Consider the following 16374-nt stretch of genomic DNA (forward strand, 5'->3'; position numbering starts at 1 on the left):
AGAGGGTGTGCAGCAGTAAATAAGGATAGAGCTGTATCAATGCTTCTTGCCAGTGATAGAGGCAAGAAATGACTGTCATGCAGAGGCACTATTACTTTCTAAAAGAGTTGGCCAAGTCCTTAATCTTACAGGGCTTGTGTTAATTCATACAACAGCAAAAAAAGTTGATGGCAAAGTAGTATTTACATATTCATAATATACACACATATATTCCTATCACTCATAGTAAGAGGCAATGGATTTCTAATGAACATTAGAGATTAAAAAAGCAATGAGATGACGTGCACCACAGATAGCATGACTACCTAAATTATTGTGCTTTTTTTTTTTTAAATTAAACTGATTTAAAATATAAAGGTGAGCAACTAGTAGGTTTATTGAATATTTTTAAATTAGGACCACTTTACAAATATCACCAGGTGCTTAACCTTAACGCAAATGTATGATCAACTCATTAAGCACTATAATGCCACCTGGATTCATACAATAACTGTCACTTTTGCCAAAAAACATTCCTTCAGGCAAGTGTTTATAAGCCATTAAAATAAATCAGGTATTTTAATATTACTTTGGAGATAATGTATATAGGATTGAAACAATTGTCCTAAGTGTACAATAAAACAAGTTAACTGGCCCCTAGGGGAAAAAGCTTTGTTTTTAACTTGCTTTTGTGCAAAATCCCTGTTACTTGTGAATTACAGTAGTAGTTACTGTACTAACGTGTGGCACTGTTCACATTTTGAATACATCATAAACTTCCCTGCCATACAGGGAATGTGGTTATTATACAAAGTCTTCATTCACAAAATCTGGTTTTTATCTTAGACTTTCTTGTTCCTCTACTTTAGTGCAGTCATTTCCTGATTGTTGTGATTTGTCACTTTGCAGGTCTTCAGTTTTGTCATTTGTTACCTGTGCTATCTCATTCTGCTGCTCTGCTTTCTCTGTCTCCACAGTCCCTTGCTCTTGTACAGTAGACACAGAATGGGATCGTTGCTCCATCTTTTCCAAGTCATCAGTGTGACTAACTGAACTGGTCTCACTAAATCCATCAGAGCTTCTTAAAGATCTTTTAAAAAGCTTTTGACCTGTGAAAATGTTTAATGAATATAGCTTTAGAAGGCAGTAAATGCACAGATGAATCTATACAAACGATAAGCCACATTTTAAAAAGCTGGCCTCTATTTTTAAAGCTGTGGATGCAATTTAGCACCAGCATTTAAGTTCATTTAGACATACAAGCACAGATGTGTAACTGATGTAATCTGCACCAGTAGTTGTTTCCTCTTGTGTAAACAGTAACCCAGTTAAGGCTTGGCTGGAAAAAACTGACCGTCAGTAAAAAGAGCAAGCCAAAGGACACACTACTTGATAAGACTGTTTTGGATGGGTAAATTACTACAACAGGTCACTGTGCTCCAAAGGGATTTCCAGAGCATTAATGACCAACCAGAGAAGCTGACAGTCCAAAACTAAATTCAAACTTAAATCTGACCAGAGGAAAAAGGATACGACTGTCAGTATACCTTTGCCAGCCTACACTTGGCTAATCAACTCATTTACACGGTGAAAGGAAAAAAGCTCATCTTGCCTCTCCTGAGCAGATTGATGTTGTTATGGAAGCAATGATATCTTAGCATGAAATCACACAAAATACCACCTTTGTGTAGTACAGCAAAAAAACTGCAGTGCCCAAAATAAAAAATACATTGTCCTTGGCTTTTTGCAGTTTTGGGTTTGTTTTCTTGCTAATTTGCAAACTTCAGTAACCCTCAGTGTGAACTAGAGAACTTACAATTCTACAATATTTTCCAGAGGAAAAAGCCCTGTGGTCACAGGTAGTTATTACTGTTTAAAAGGATAGCTACCTCCCCTGCAGTCCCAGGAATTATTCCTTCAGAGCACAATGGGGGTGGGAAAAGATGGATTTGAATGGTGCTCCATGGAATGTTTAGCTCTATTGACTGCTGCACTGGTCATTCAAAATCAACAGGACGACAGGTACAATTACAAGCAAGATTAGTGCTCTAGTTTGACTTGATCAGGAAAGTAATGTACAGTAACTCCTCGCTGGTTAATGGTGTTTTTGTTATGTTGCTGATCAGAGAACATGCTCGATTAAAGGTGTGCCATGCTCCCTTATAACGTCGTCGTTTGGAAGCCACCTGCTTTGTCCACTGCTTGCAGAAAGAGCAGCCCATTGGAGCTAGCTGGTGGGGGGGGGGGGTGTGTGTGCCAGGTTCCAAGCCCCCATCAGCTCCCTGCTCCCTTAAGTTCCCTGTGCAGCAGCTGCCCAGCAGGCCATTAATTGCCTGCAATTCAGCTGTCCCTTCCCCCACAGCCATGTGCTGCTCCTGCCCTCTGCCTTGGAGCTGCTCCCTGGAGCCTCCTGCTTGCTGGGGGGGGCGGGGGGTAGGTAGGTAGGGGGAAGGGTGCTAATGTCAGGGTGTCCCCCCTTCCCCCTGCTCACCCCATCTCCATAGAGCAGGGGGACATGGGAGGAAGCTTTCTGGGAGCAGTGGCTGTCTCAGCTTGCTGATCTACTTAAAAAGGCAATGTACTTAGACAAACGCACATTGCCCCTCCTCTGTTTGCCATGCTGTCTCCCCTCCCTCCATTTGTGTTGCCTTGTAGAGTGAGAGGCTATATGGGGTAGGCAACCTATGGCACATGAGCTGATTTTCAGTGGCACTCACACTGCCTGGGTCCTGGCCACCGGTGCCGGGAGACGAGGGGGGGATGATCTGCATTTTATTTTAATTTTAAAAGAAGCTTCTTAAACATTTTAAAAACCTTATTTACTTTACATACAATAGTTTAGTTATATATAATAGACATAGAAAGAGACCTTCTAAAAATGTTAAAATGTATTACTGGCATGCGAAACCTTAAATTAGAGTGAATAAATGAAGACTCCACACATCACTTCTGACAGGTTGCTGACCCTTGGGCTATATTAACAACAATGGGTTAACCCTTGAGGGCTCAGCTGAGTGCTAGTTCATCATTTAGCAGTAAGGCATTCCCTGGAAAATATCCCTCCCTCTTACTTCACCACTCAACCAAGCTTCATAATCAACATTGCTGTGTATAGTACTAAATTGTTTATTTTTTAAATATATTTATTTCTTAAACAAAAGTCTTGTCTGATGAAAAAAATTTCCCTGGAACCTAATCCCCCATTTACATTAATTCTTATGGGGAAATTGGATTCGCTTAACATTGTTTCACTTAAAGTCACATTTTTCAGGAACATAACTACATCGTTAAGCGAGGAGTTACTGTATGTGGAGATGATAAAGCAAAACTCACTCTGATTAGGCAATAAAACTCCATTATGTGCTGATTAGCTTTTTGAACAAAGCAGTGTTCTTTAGTGACAAACTGCACATTTATTAACATGAACTAGAGGAAACTTACCAGGAAGTCTTTGTTTAATGCGACTGGGAGTCGGAGTGGGGGGTGGGGTGGTCCCAGTCCCCTGCGCTTTTGATACATATGTGGGTTCTGTGGACTCTAGAGAGCCTGCCAAGGTGGGGGGAGGAAAAAGTCTTTAAAGGAGACAGTTTTATTGACACCACTCAATAATATTAGAACCAGGTAACGTTAACGACGTACACACTTCAAACCTTTTCTGGCGCTCTCAGGGACAACTAGGCTAGTACTTACTCCACAATGACTTGCATGAGGTACAAGTGGAATCCAATTAGAATAACTTTTCCATTCACTCTTTTACACTGCCATGGAATCCCTCCACATAGCCATGTTCACACTATACCCACCACAGTCAAGAGCTAGTCCCAATTCAGTTCTAACCCGCTGTTCCCAGACTACTAATGTTTTACTGTGCAGACTAGTGAAGGTTGGCAACTTAACAGGTCAGAGGACACCTGAACCAAGAACTCAAATAGAAAAATTGTTAGAGCATGGAGGTCAATTTGGTGCCCCCATAATATATAATTTTCACTATGTACACAAACATATAGATACACATGCAGATATATCGTGCTAGTATATATTAAACACTTAGAGGAATGCTTTTATGAAGCTCTCCCCATCCTGCTGTTTTTTTGTACATAAGCAGAAATCCAATTTTCCAACTTACACATCTGGAATTTGCACAGATGACTTGAAGAGCCCTTTCTTGTAATATAGTGGCGGGAACAGCAGCCAAATCCAGCAAATCGCTTTAATTTGACTTGAGAATTGTAAGTCTTGAGATTTAAAGGGAACTGGACAGATGGTGGCCGCAGATATTTTCTTATTCAGTGTTTGAGAAGGGGTAGACTCTGTTCCTTTAGATTTTTAGAGTTCATTTTTAATCACTTAATTTGGATGTCTTATAAATCAGTTAACAAGAAATCTGTGTAACATTGTAAAGGTTTCCACATTTTACAGAATTATTGATACTGTACTATTGCTGCAGATGTATTTATTCCTACCTGCTGTTAAGTTAAATGTTCTTCCCTTTGGTGATGCTTGAAATGGAGAAAACCAGTTCAGCACAGAGCCAACTACTGGAATCTGTCGTAGCAGGCCCTGTAAAACATGTCATTAAAAGATCATTCTAATGAATGAGCCACCTAAGTGTTACAGAGTTATGTGATGTAGATAACAGATTACTTTGGAATTCTTACCTCTTCAAGAAGTCTTTCTTCATTTGCTTTCTGAAGCTGAACCTGCGCTTCCTGTATCCCCTTTCTAACGACTTCAGTCATGTTTTCCAGCAGCTAATTAAAAATGGAAGAGCATGCATTACTGCACTTAAACTGTCGTCTTGGTCCCTTACATGAAGATTAAATTTAAATGGGGACGTTTGTGTATTTTTCTAGATTAGGTCAGCAGTTGACTAATGTCTATTTATAGTATTAAATAAATGGCAACTATAGATTGAAAGTAGGATTTTTTTTTACATGGATCTTGAAGTCAGAATGTCACACATTTAATAGCAATGGCATGAATTTCTCTTACTTAGATGTCGGCTACTCACCTCTAGCCAGAATTCTTTGAGTGTCCTCTGTATATTCACACTCATGAATATGCCAGTGGTGCAGCTGTGCTGGTGGAACCTTTTGATTGAAGTGCTGGTGGAACACTATTGCGCCCTCACCTATATCCTCCTCTCACTGTTCCTGAACTTTGAGAGCCCCAGCTCAAGTAGGGAGCATCGGTGAAGGATATGATTTTGGATAGATTTTGTTCTGGCAACTTTGATTTACCAGTCATCCAAGTACAGGTATATGTGGATCTCTTGTCTCCATAAATGTGCTGCCACCTCCCTGAGGCACTTTGTATAAATCTCTGGAGGCAATAGAACAGCTGAAGGGAAGGACTTTGATTTGAAAATAATTCTCCTCTACTAGGAAGCAAAGATATTGGCAGTACAATGATCTGATTGAACAGCAAACCAACCTTGTATAAAGAAGGAAGGTGGTATAGATGCCAGTTTAAAGATATAGAATCAGAACTTCCTGCTAAAGGAGTTGAGTTTTGTCATGCCTAATATAGGTCAAAGACGCAGCAGTGTGGGGAATCTGAAGAAGCCTTCCTTTTCTTTTCAGAGTCCTTATTGCTCCCTTCCAGATTTGACCTAAGTTGAGGTTGTGGATCCATATGGTAGATCTTAGCTACCACTGTCATGGTCAGTTACTGAGGAAGTTCAGAATGGAGAATTGAACCCAGCGTATCAGCAATGACAGCTATTTGCTTCGTTAGTCTGGGACAGTGCCTAACCTCTGCTCAGCACCAGCAAGCTAAGGGCACATGTGGGTCAGTGTTTGGACCCCCTTACAGCAGTATGCTAAGTGTCCAACTGGGGTGCTCAACCAGATCTGTGACAGACAGCTCTAGACACATCCACTGACTCCCAAGGCTCTGCTGACAGAGTCCTTCTTTGCACCCTGAGTCCTGCCCCTACCAAAGTTCCTGGTTCCAAGGAAGGTGTCACTCCTGCAGACTGGCTCTGTGAGCAAAGCCAATCACCAACAGGTTATTTCTGCTTTTCAGTTTAAGATCCAATGGATCAGGATCCTTTTTAGGTACCATAGATTTCTTGGAGATCTGAACTGAAGATGGCATCTTATGCAGAGGTCTCTGCTGCCTCTTCTCTCTAGTAGTATCAGGGTCCGTTTGCTTGCTCACAGATATGTACAATATCCAGAGGGCTTGTCTGTCAAAGCCTCCTGACAGCAGGACCATTTGCAGTCTGTTCTGCTGTTCTTCCCATACTCTTGGGGTGAAAGCACTTCAGATTGAACCCCTAAGGGACAATGTCCCTCCCTGACGGGCATCTCATAAGCATCAAATGCAGGGCAAAGGTGCACCTCTTAATAGCTGATCTCTAGCTCTTCATAACCACCATTGGATTCTAATAGTGGAACCAGAGATGAACTAATAACTACTTAGAAAATTTAATATTTCCTTTTAAAAAATCCTCCTAACACAAGAAAACTAAGCTAAATCTATGCTAAGCCTAACGAGCACTATCCAAGCATGGGATTCAGGCTAATTGTCCAAATGCAGTTCCTGATCTATCCGCTGCAGCAATTGGAAGGACCTGAGGTGGCTAGAGAGCCAATACCCTCTTTTATAGTCTCACCCTCAATGTTCAGGAACAGTGAGGGAAGGAACAGGAGAGGCACAGTAGCACTCCACCAGGGACTGCTATCAATGGTTCCACAGGCACAGTTACATAATCAGCACATCCCCAGAAGCGGGAATATTCAGAGTACACTTGAACACGGATTTATTCTGTGGGTGCAGTGTTGTTCAGATAACCATCACTTTCCTTTTTACTGAAGGTTTTGTTATGAGAGCTTCAATAGGCCAGATATTAGGGATAGTAACCAAAGCATCTCAGGTAATCCTGTATAAGCACCAACGTTTTTACTAGCAATAAAGACATTGTTAAATCAACAGCTTGGAAATTAGATTTACAAATAAAATCAATGGAAAACATTAAGTGGCAGATTTTCAAGCTGGTGTGTTGGCATAGTTTCACTGAATTCAATGGGACAATTTACACCAGTTGATGATCTGCCCCAGATCATTCAAAAAGGGAAATTTTTTTCTGATGGCTTAAACCATTATGGAAACTGTACAGTCACTCAGTTTGCCTGTTTCCGCACTAGAAAGGTGTCTAATGCTAGCAGAAGAGTTATAAACACAAACATGTAAACCTAAACCAAGGTATCATGAGAGAGTCATAACACTGTGACGTTTTCTCACCAAGTAGATGCAAATCATTATATAGTTCTTAGGAAATTAAAAGCTCTAAGGGCATGATCCTATGAAGTGGTGAGCACCTCCTTCAAGGTATGGTGCATCTTCAACTCCCACTAACATCAATAGGACTAGACACCTGTTGATTAGCACCTCTCGAAATGTGGCCCTTCTTATCATTACTAACTCATGGCAAAACCATCTAAAAATGTTCACTTGCTATATTTTGAATGTTCCCATTTCACCTTTGAGAGAAAGCTGAAATGCAGCAGCTGTAGGTATGCTCTTGAGTGCTGTGTGTAGTCTTTTAAAAGCAGAAGTAGCACTGAGCGGATCAGGCAAGGTTCACCTGGAAATTCCATGTGTGCACAGAGGCCACTGTATAAATTTCTGCAGACTCTCATGTTTCACTGATATATACATGCAATTTTCTTTCACATCAAAGAGTAAGAGGTTACCCTGAAACCAGTTTGGAGAAAACTAATGCTAAAACATTTTGTAATTTTGAAAATAGGTAAGATTTCAATACATACTCTAGAATTTTCTTCAATTTCTCTGCCTGTTGCCGCAATAGTTTCTACCAGCTCAGACACATCCAGATCTTCAGTTACCATGCCGATATACACACAGTTCTTCTCCCCGCCAAATTCTGGGCCTGTGAACAGAATGGAGATTCCATATTTTTACACTTTTGCAGCAAAATCTAAGTGCTTCTTTAACAAGGTTTAAAATGACAAAACGTAGTAGATTGTGTAGTTAGTAAAAAGAGAACAATATTTAGCTTCATAGAGGAAGATAACCTTACAACAGGCACCCTACTCACACTTATGTGCCAGGGAATCGAACCATATTTTTGTTTTAGTACGTAAGTGTAATATTTGCATATGCCCAATTCACTGAAAGCAAACTTAAGTACTTGGCATTGCACTTCTTCAAAGAGGAACAACATAACTAAGTTTAGACAGGAAGTAATACAGTAGATATTTTATACAACTATAAGAAGTAGTTTTCTATTCCAAAAGCTGTGGTGTTATGAGGAATTGTTGAATATAGATGGGTTAATGAGGCATTTTTACAATGAATACTGTATATACACACTTAAACAGTACATTATTGTACCTTCTAAAGAGCCACATTATTCTGGGACATCTTTCAACAGCATGGATCCATAACTGACACATTTCAACTTATTCTTAAAGATGAATATGGAAGATTAGAACTCTCCAATAGAAAAGTAATGCTATAGTCGCACTGCCTTAAGTAGAGGTAACAGCGACACTTACTGATTTTCATCTTCAAAGCAGTATACAACCATTGATCCTTACAACACTTGTGTAATAGGCATTATAATTCTCATTTTACAGATGGAAAAAAACAGGTTAAGTGGCTTCCACAAAGCCAAAGCCTAATGAGCATGATAAAAAAAAAAGTTTTGCCCAAGGTCTGCAGGATTGGGGGTTTTAAAACTGTCAAAAATCTGGAAGACAGAAATTCCTGAGTTCATGTCTTGGAGCGGTCACTTAACCTCAGTATGAGGGAAATTAAAATACCCACCTCGTAGGGATGGTTACTGAATTATGTTTACATAGTTCTTAGGAAATTAAAAGCTCTAAGGCATGATCCTATGAAGTGGTGAGCATCTCCTTCAAGGTATGGCTCATGTTCAACTCCCACTAAAATCAATAGGACTAGACACCTGTTGATTAGCACCTCTTGAAATGTGTCCCTTCTTATCATTACTAACTCATGGCAAAACCATCTAAAAATGGTCACTTGCTATATTTTGAATGTTCCCTTTCACCGTTGAGAGAAAACTGAAATGCAGCAGCTGTAGGTATGCTCTTGAGTGCTGTGTGTAGTCTTTTTAAAGCAGAAGTAGCACTGAGCGGACCAGGCAAGGTTCACCTGGAAATTCCATGTGTGCACAGAGGCCACTGTATAAGTTTCTGCAGAATCTCATGTTTCACTGATTTTATATCACTCTAGTGGGGTTTTAGACAACTGTTTCTCTAAGCACATTCACACATGACATCTAGGCCACTTGCTTTTAAAAAATTAAAAATGAGTGGCTTTATTAATTAGTTACAGTAAGACTGGAAACCACTACATGTATCAAAATGCAACACATTCCTACCATTTCAAGGACAATCAAAACATATTGTAAGACATTCATTTACTCATGCAATACAGTGGTTAAAATGTAACTGAGTGTTTCAGTTATATATTATAGCCAGAGTCACCTAAAACATCTAACCTAGTCACAGAATGCCGTAAACAGCCCAGTTTGAGATTAAGATCCTGCTTAATTAGGTACAATACTGAGGCAGACACCCCTCCAATTAGGCACATATTATAAACATACCTGGTGGTGGGTAATTCACTTGCACAATCAACTTATAGCTGAGAATGCAGTACTGATATTAATGATCATTAAGTTCATGTTTATGACTGGATGCCTCTTTTGTCTAGCATATGCCCCCTCTGTAACAATCAGAAATAGACTTAGGGTTGGGGGACCACCAGTAAGCACTGCATTAAGAAATGTTCTTTGCTATTCCTAAACGAACAGCAAATTTTTGAATTTTCCCAATTAAGCCACAAAGAAAACATTTCTCCTCAAAAACAAAATATAAGTCAGAACTTTGTCAACATAAGCAATAACACATTTGGGTTTTCTAGAATGAAAACACTTCTCAGTTTAGTATAATCATGCTTGAGGTTTGGTGAGTACTCTGGGAACAATGGACGAACTCTGCTGAAGCTGTTGCTGACAAGCAACACTACTGCTTTCTAGTAGGCCTCAACTGAAACGAGCAGTGGGGAAGGAAGCAAGATCAGAGAAACAATATTTGTAGAAACACATCTACTGTTTAACGTAGAAGCAGACAGAACTTTTTAATAATACATGGATATATGACTTGTAGTGAGTTTTATAATACAGTTTGGGGAAAAAAAGAATTGAGGGCATTAACCTGATTATTTACAGAACTGATATTACCAACAGTGATAATTACCCAAAGAAAAAGTGAGATCCGATTCCAGTTCATTTAATTTTTTCAAAAGTCCAGTGTTAATTTTCTCCGCTTCTTTCTCTTGTTTGTCATCATTCTTCCTATCACTGTTATACTCATACCTTTAAAATCAAGCCAGAGGACAGCAAGCCATTTTATTTTACAATACAAACAAAACAGAACAAATCTGCACTTCTAACATCTTTCAACAATTTACCTACATGTGCCTGTAAACTTGTGTAGTGGGTAAGTTTGAACAGTGATAGCAACCAACCAAGTTGGAGAAAATTTGGTAACGTTTGCAGTTGAAGGAAAAGCATTTTTGGATACAGAAAAATTTCTTTAATAGCTTTTTGGAAGTATTGTATTGATAATGACTCAGCTCTTTCTGATCACATAGGAACCTTAATCATAATGATCTCCAATATATGAGCAGCACTGTATTTGCCAAAAGAGAGAAATAAATTCTACTACTGATTAAAGATAAACTGACTGCAGTGGTAGGCTAAATGCATAAGGTACATAGGTACATTAACATTTACTACAAATGATCCACAAGGCTGCTTAAATTCTATTTGTTAACTCAATTATTTTGGCAAACCAGGTCTTTAATTTCTAGGAAGTTCCAAACTCCTCTAAGTAATTTCACAAAATTCACACATCCTCTTAAGAAAGTGAAGTTTATTCACAAGTCAGTTAAGAAAATTGCAGCTGTGCCATAAACCAGATTTTGCTGGTCCAAAGGATCACTAGTGAAGAGGGTACTTGTTCTCTCTGCTGAAGGTACTGTCTATCCAAATATCTCTTGAAGTAAAGCTCAAGCAATGTCATGTCTGGAGCTACCTAATACTTACCTTACAACACCTAGTCCTGGCCAGCTGAGGTCTTCAATATATGACAAGCCTACTGTTCTTTTCACTTCTTGCTCAAATTCTTCTCTTAGCTGCAGTGTGCATGTCAGTATTGGTATCTTCATTTTCAAGCAGTCCACCAACTGATCTACATCTTGTACTTCAGTTCCTAAAACTGAAGAGCTAATGAATTAGCATGTGAATTACTGAACTGACAGAGTTTTCATATTTTACATACGGTAAGACAAGTGCCATGGTTACCTATATTTATAGATAACCCACTTTACAAGCCGATCCTAAATATGATTTTTTAACATTTTTGAATTATCTTAATCTGTATGCTGAAGGCTGTTTTTCTTCAGCTTGCCATTCACTGAAAACACTTAACACGTCAAAATGGCTGGAGTCAAATATTAAGGAGAAAAAAATAAGCCAATCGTAATACCAAGACATTGATTTTCTGATATTCTAAAGTAATAATGGTAGTTAGCACCAGGAAATCCCTCTCTCTACAGCCAAAAGGCTACAAAAAAGATCAATCAGCTTCAGTTTTAATTACAAAGTTCAGTATCACCAACTACGCATTAAACTGGAATCCCTTGTTCTGTCGTTTAATTTCTAATTTAAAAGTTCTTCCCAGTAGCTACCCCTCCATCTCTCTGTAACTTCAGAGCCTACACCCTCTTCTAGGAGAGAGAGGGAAAAAAGTTTTCTTTACACTACTAATAAAAATAACCAAGCTTTAATGGATACTATTTTCTTCTTCCAATTAGTTTATTATATTCTAAACATGGGCTCAGTTCCTGTGTCTAATCATCTGAATAAGCAGGCCAAAGTCTTTCTTCATTCTGTAAGTAGATGAGAGAGGGAAAGGCAAAGATATTTCATCTCCAATGTTTCTGTATTCTGACAGTTTTAGACAGGAACATTACTCAGCTTCGTACCTTGTTCTCACCAGTAAATGTAGACAGTATAAAGTAAAAGGCTTTACAGATGTGGTGCAACATAATGTTATACAAGATGACAAAGCTACGGCAAATTCAGCTACTTCTAACGTAACTGCTACCAAGGCACAATAGAATATTGAAGTTGTTTTTGTAGTGTTAAAACAGCCTCTCAATATAAAAATAAGGAAAAAAGCAAACCCAAGGAGAACAGATTTAAACATACAGATGTTTTACACATGCAGGATATTTACAATTTTAAATAGCAAATTCCAATTTTTTTCACCTCAGGATGAAGTATCTATGGAAGTGGCTAAATTAAGTGACTCATTTACCTGCAGAAGTCATTAATGGGCTAAAACGTACACATGTGCCTTCATCTTCTAGTTCTACCACATCAACTCCACTGGCAGGCACTAACTGTGCCAACTGTTCACCTAGCTGAAGGGACAAGGCAAAATTAGAGGAATTTATTGAGCATTCATTTCTCATTATTGCCAACTTGCATTAGACTGTTCCCGTAGTTTCAACGAACCATTTGTCTGTTAAATTGTCCCTAGTAAGGTTTCGCTCTCTTTACTTCTTAAAAGTTAACTATTCATTATTCCCTGAAGCACAGTAAAATTTTAGCTGAGCAAGCTCAAAGCACCACCTATAAAAACAAACAAAAGTTGCACACTTATATTAACAAAATGAAAACCTACTTCACAATTTCTAAGCAAACCACAAAATGTGTAATTTTTTCAGTGGTTAGTGCAAGATGGTTACCTCCTCTCCCATAAAGCAGGAATATGTTTACTTACAAAATAATGAGTTTAAAAACAAAATCATGCACTTGTTTGTTTAAAAGTACATTTTAGTAGGAGTTCTACTAGTAGCAGCTAGAGAAAAATATTGAAATTGCAGTATATAAAGGGAGGCTATAAGCCAGAAATCTACTCAGTTAAAAAAAAATTAAAAGTAGTTTCAGATACTTAAGCTGCCATTCAGTCCATTTGCTAATTTTTGTGATTTTTTTTTAAGTGATTGTAAAAAGTTTCTCTCTCCCTGTTGCTCTGTGAAAATATTACACTAACAAGGGCTGATTAAGTAAATGCATCAAATAAAACATTGTCATCTTTTGGTCTTATTTGTAACAATAGTAGACAAAACAGTGTAATTTTTAAGTTGGCAGCATCCTGTTAATACAACTAAGATTCACTGTTATTTATAATGGCAAGGTCTCTTTTCTGAAGATACCCAAATCCTTCATTCATAAAATCAGTTACAAAACCACAAAATTTCTGCCAATTCATGCCAAAAGTACTTTCTATTGTTTTTATTTTGAAGGAATTGTGTTTGCCAAGGATCTCTAAGTTGAATTTCTTGCTGCTCTTGACTCTGAGCATAAACGGGTTATGAAAAATTCAAAAGGAAGGTCACCCCACACTAATGCTACGAGCTGTCACCAATCAGTGGGATTACGTGTTACAGGGAAGTGTGACAGAAACATGCAGCATAATTTCTCCTTCCTGCTGTCTTGTTTCTCAGCTATCATGTTTCCCAGCTTGGAAAGTTGTGTTTTAGCTCCGCCTCTTGACTTCTAGTCCAACTAGATTTCCAGGTGGCTCAAAGCCTCAAATAGGTTAGGGAAACAACTGCAGGTGGGCAGTGGCCAAGGGAGGTCATAAGTACATAGAGGTGGAAGGAAAAAGTAACAGGTGGAAAGGTTCCTGAACGAAGTCCCTCTACACGTGTTCCATTTCATAGGATCCCTAACAGAACCTAGGGCTGCCTTTGTTATTGGGGTCACAAACAGGTTGGGAATGCATAACAGTTCAAATAATTATTAATTAGAGTATGCATATTTTATGCAATTAGAGAGATGCATTTTCATAACACATAATACAACCGTTGCTCCCACTCTGAATGTGAGGGGAAAAAAGAGGCACACATGATTTCACACAAGGCAAGGCATGAATAAGGAAGTTGTTTTGGGTAGGGAAAGAAGATCCTGACACTTGGTAGTCTTGCTTCCCCCTTCCTCTAGTGCTTGTATAGTAAAAAGATTCATAAACCTAGACTGGAGTAGGGAAGTAGATACAAGTTTCTAAGATTGAGTGGAAACTGACATTTCAAATGGATGTCAAAAGTAAATCAGCAGATCTTGCTGTAGTTCTTGATGTGTCAAAATTACTAGTAAGCAGTTTAACACCTTAAATTTTAGCTTACTCCACTTCTGAGCAGTAGAATCCTAGAAAATTTTTGTGGCAAGAGGGAGGAGACACTCACTCCTCTTCTAGGATATTGGACTTCCTAATACAGGTCATCCCTCACTTCTCGAAAGTACCAACTTAAAATGGAGACATAACTGTTGCAAAGTGAAAGCAACATAAAAAGCAGATCTGTTTTTTTTTTTTAAATGCCTGAGGAAAAACTAAATTTATTTAATCTCAGTGGCCTAAAGAAACGAACACACACCTCTTGAGGTATGCAAGAGTTAAGAGAATCAATGTTTTCATCAGGGTTTAAAATTCAGCATAATTATTTTGTACCTTAAAACATATGAACAAATGCCAGTGCTTCAGACTAAAACACAATCTTTTTAATCCCAAAAACTCTCCAGGCTGATTTCACATAGGATACCAAATAGCCATTTGGTGGCAACTGTCACTACTGACCTAGTCTGTTCTAGGTTATATAATTCTCTGAGGCACCCAATCCTCCTCTGTTTTAAAGAACATCCATTTTAGTTCCTAAGAGAAATGAACATTGAATCTTACCCACTGATTGAAGGTGTCACAAATGTGTCTCTCATTGCTGGTTATAGGGGGTTGAATTATAGATGCTGGTCCAGCATGTAGCATCTGATCTGAACCCAAAGAGACAAAAATCGCAGAGACAGAGTTTCATTTATTTAACTAAAGTAAAAGGCAATTTTTTGAGACAAACAACATTTTAATGAAATTTTATGAAATCTAGGAAAATTAAACTCTATTTGACATCAAAAGGGCAAACATGGGATTTAAAAAGATGTCATTCCAAAAGCAATTATAGCACTGAAATGTATTTGTTCCAACAATTTGTAATCACCTTCCATTGTCTCAATGCAATGGAATTTTGCAACAAGAGTACAATTTATGAGGTGGTTCTAACCACTACTATATAAACAAAACTTGTTTTATGTTCAGACTAATTAGAAAAAGTGCACAATGTAATGTACCTAATACAACTAGCTTATTGAATTAATAGATCTGAAACCATCATGTTTTGTCTACAAATTACACACCTATATTTTGAAGTTCTGGGGAAAACTTGAATACCACTACAGGAGAGCTAAGTTCATCTTCAACCTAAAAATGGAATTAAAAAATCCATGTTGTTATGAAAACACTTAAAACAGCTTTATTGTTGTAGATACAAAACTGACAGTAGAGACCACCACATCATTTGGTTTTGTCAGTATTAACAATGTTCTAGGTTCCGTAATGTTTTGACTCAGTACTAACAAAAAATTAACTCATCATAAAACTTTCTGTAAAAAAGAGGTAAACACTGAGGTGGCAAAGTTTGCAGACAATACAAAATTACTCAAGACAGTTAAGTCCAAAGCAGACTGCAAAGAGTTACAAAGGGATCTCACAAAACTGGGTAACAAAATGGCAGATGAAATTCAGTGCTGATAAGTGCAAAGTAATGCACACTGGAAAACATAATCCCAACTATACATACAAAATGATGGAGGCTGAATTAGCTGTTACCTCCCAAGAAAGAGATCTTGAAGTCATTGTGGATAGTTCTCTGAAAACTTCCACTGAATGTACAGCGGCAGTCAAAAAAGCAGAATATAAGGAACCATTAGGAAAGGGATCGATTATAAAAGACAGTAAATATGCCACTATATAAATCCGTGGAACACCCAGACCTTGAATACTGCATGCAGTTCGTGTTGCCCCATCTCAAAAAAGATATGTATTAGAAATGGAAAAGGTACAGAGAAGGGAAAGAAAAATGATTAGGAGTATGGAACAGCTTCCATATGAGGAGAAATTAAAAAGAGACTATTCAGCTTGAAAAAGTTGACTGGGGGGGATGTGACAGAGATCTGTAAAATCATAAATGGTGTGGAGAAAGTGATATTTACCCTTTCACATAACACAAGAACCATGGATCATCAATGAAATTAATAAGCAGCAGGTTTAAAACAAACAAAAGGAAGTACACCTGTACCCCAATATAATGTGACCCGATATAACACAAATTTGGATATAATGCGGTAAAGCACCGCTCCGGGGAGGTGTGGGGGGCAGGGCTGCGCACTCTGGCAGATCAAAGCAAGTTTGATATAATGCGGTTTCACCTATAACG

At 38.3% G+C, this 16374-nt stretch overlaps 1 protein-coding gene across 3 annotated transcripts in view; it reads right to left on the minus strand.

The window, feature by feature from the left end:
• Positions 1-358: 358 nt before the first annotated feature.
• Positions 359-16374, minus strand: part of PDXDC1 (pyridoxal dependent decarboxylase domain containing 1) — a 47174-nt gene continuing 31158 nt past the window's right edge. Inside the window, exons 14-23 of one of the 3 annotated variants that reach the window (XM_039492552.1) lie at positions 15296-15359; positions 14790-14878; positions 12363-12468; positions 11087-11258; positions 10236-10354; positions 7755-7876; positions 4638-4730; positions 4443-4539; positions 3421-3525; positions 359-1088 (exon numbers count right to left, since the gene is read on the minus strand). In XM_039492552.1, the coding sequence (XP_039348486.1) occupies positions 817-1088; positions 3421-3525; positions 4443-4539; positions 4638-4730; positions 7755-7876; positions 10236-10354; positions 11087-11258; positions 12363-12468; positions 14790-14878; positions 15296-15359 (1239 nt within the window). In that variant the 3' untranslated portion in view covers positions 359-816. Of the gene's footprint in view, positions 1089-3420; positions 3526-4442; positions 4540-4637; positions 4731-7754; positions 7877-10235; positions 10355-11086; positions 11259-11833; positions 11932-12362; positions 12469-14789; positions 14879-15295; positions 15360-16374 lie in introns of those variants that run through there. The other 2 variants (XM_039492555.1, XM_039492556.1) reach the window with 2 other exon arrangements.

Source organism: Mauremys reevesii, linkage group 10 (assembly GCF_016161935.1).
Source record: "Mauremys reevesii isolate NIE-2019 linkage group 10, ASM1616193v1, whole genome shotgun sequence".
Lineage (NCBI taxonomy): Eukaryota > Metazoa > Chordata > Testudines > Geoemydidae > Mauremys > Mauremys reevesii.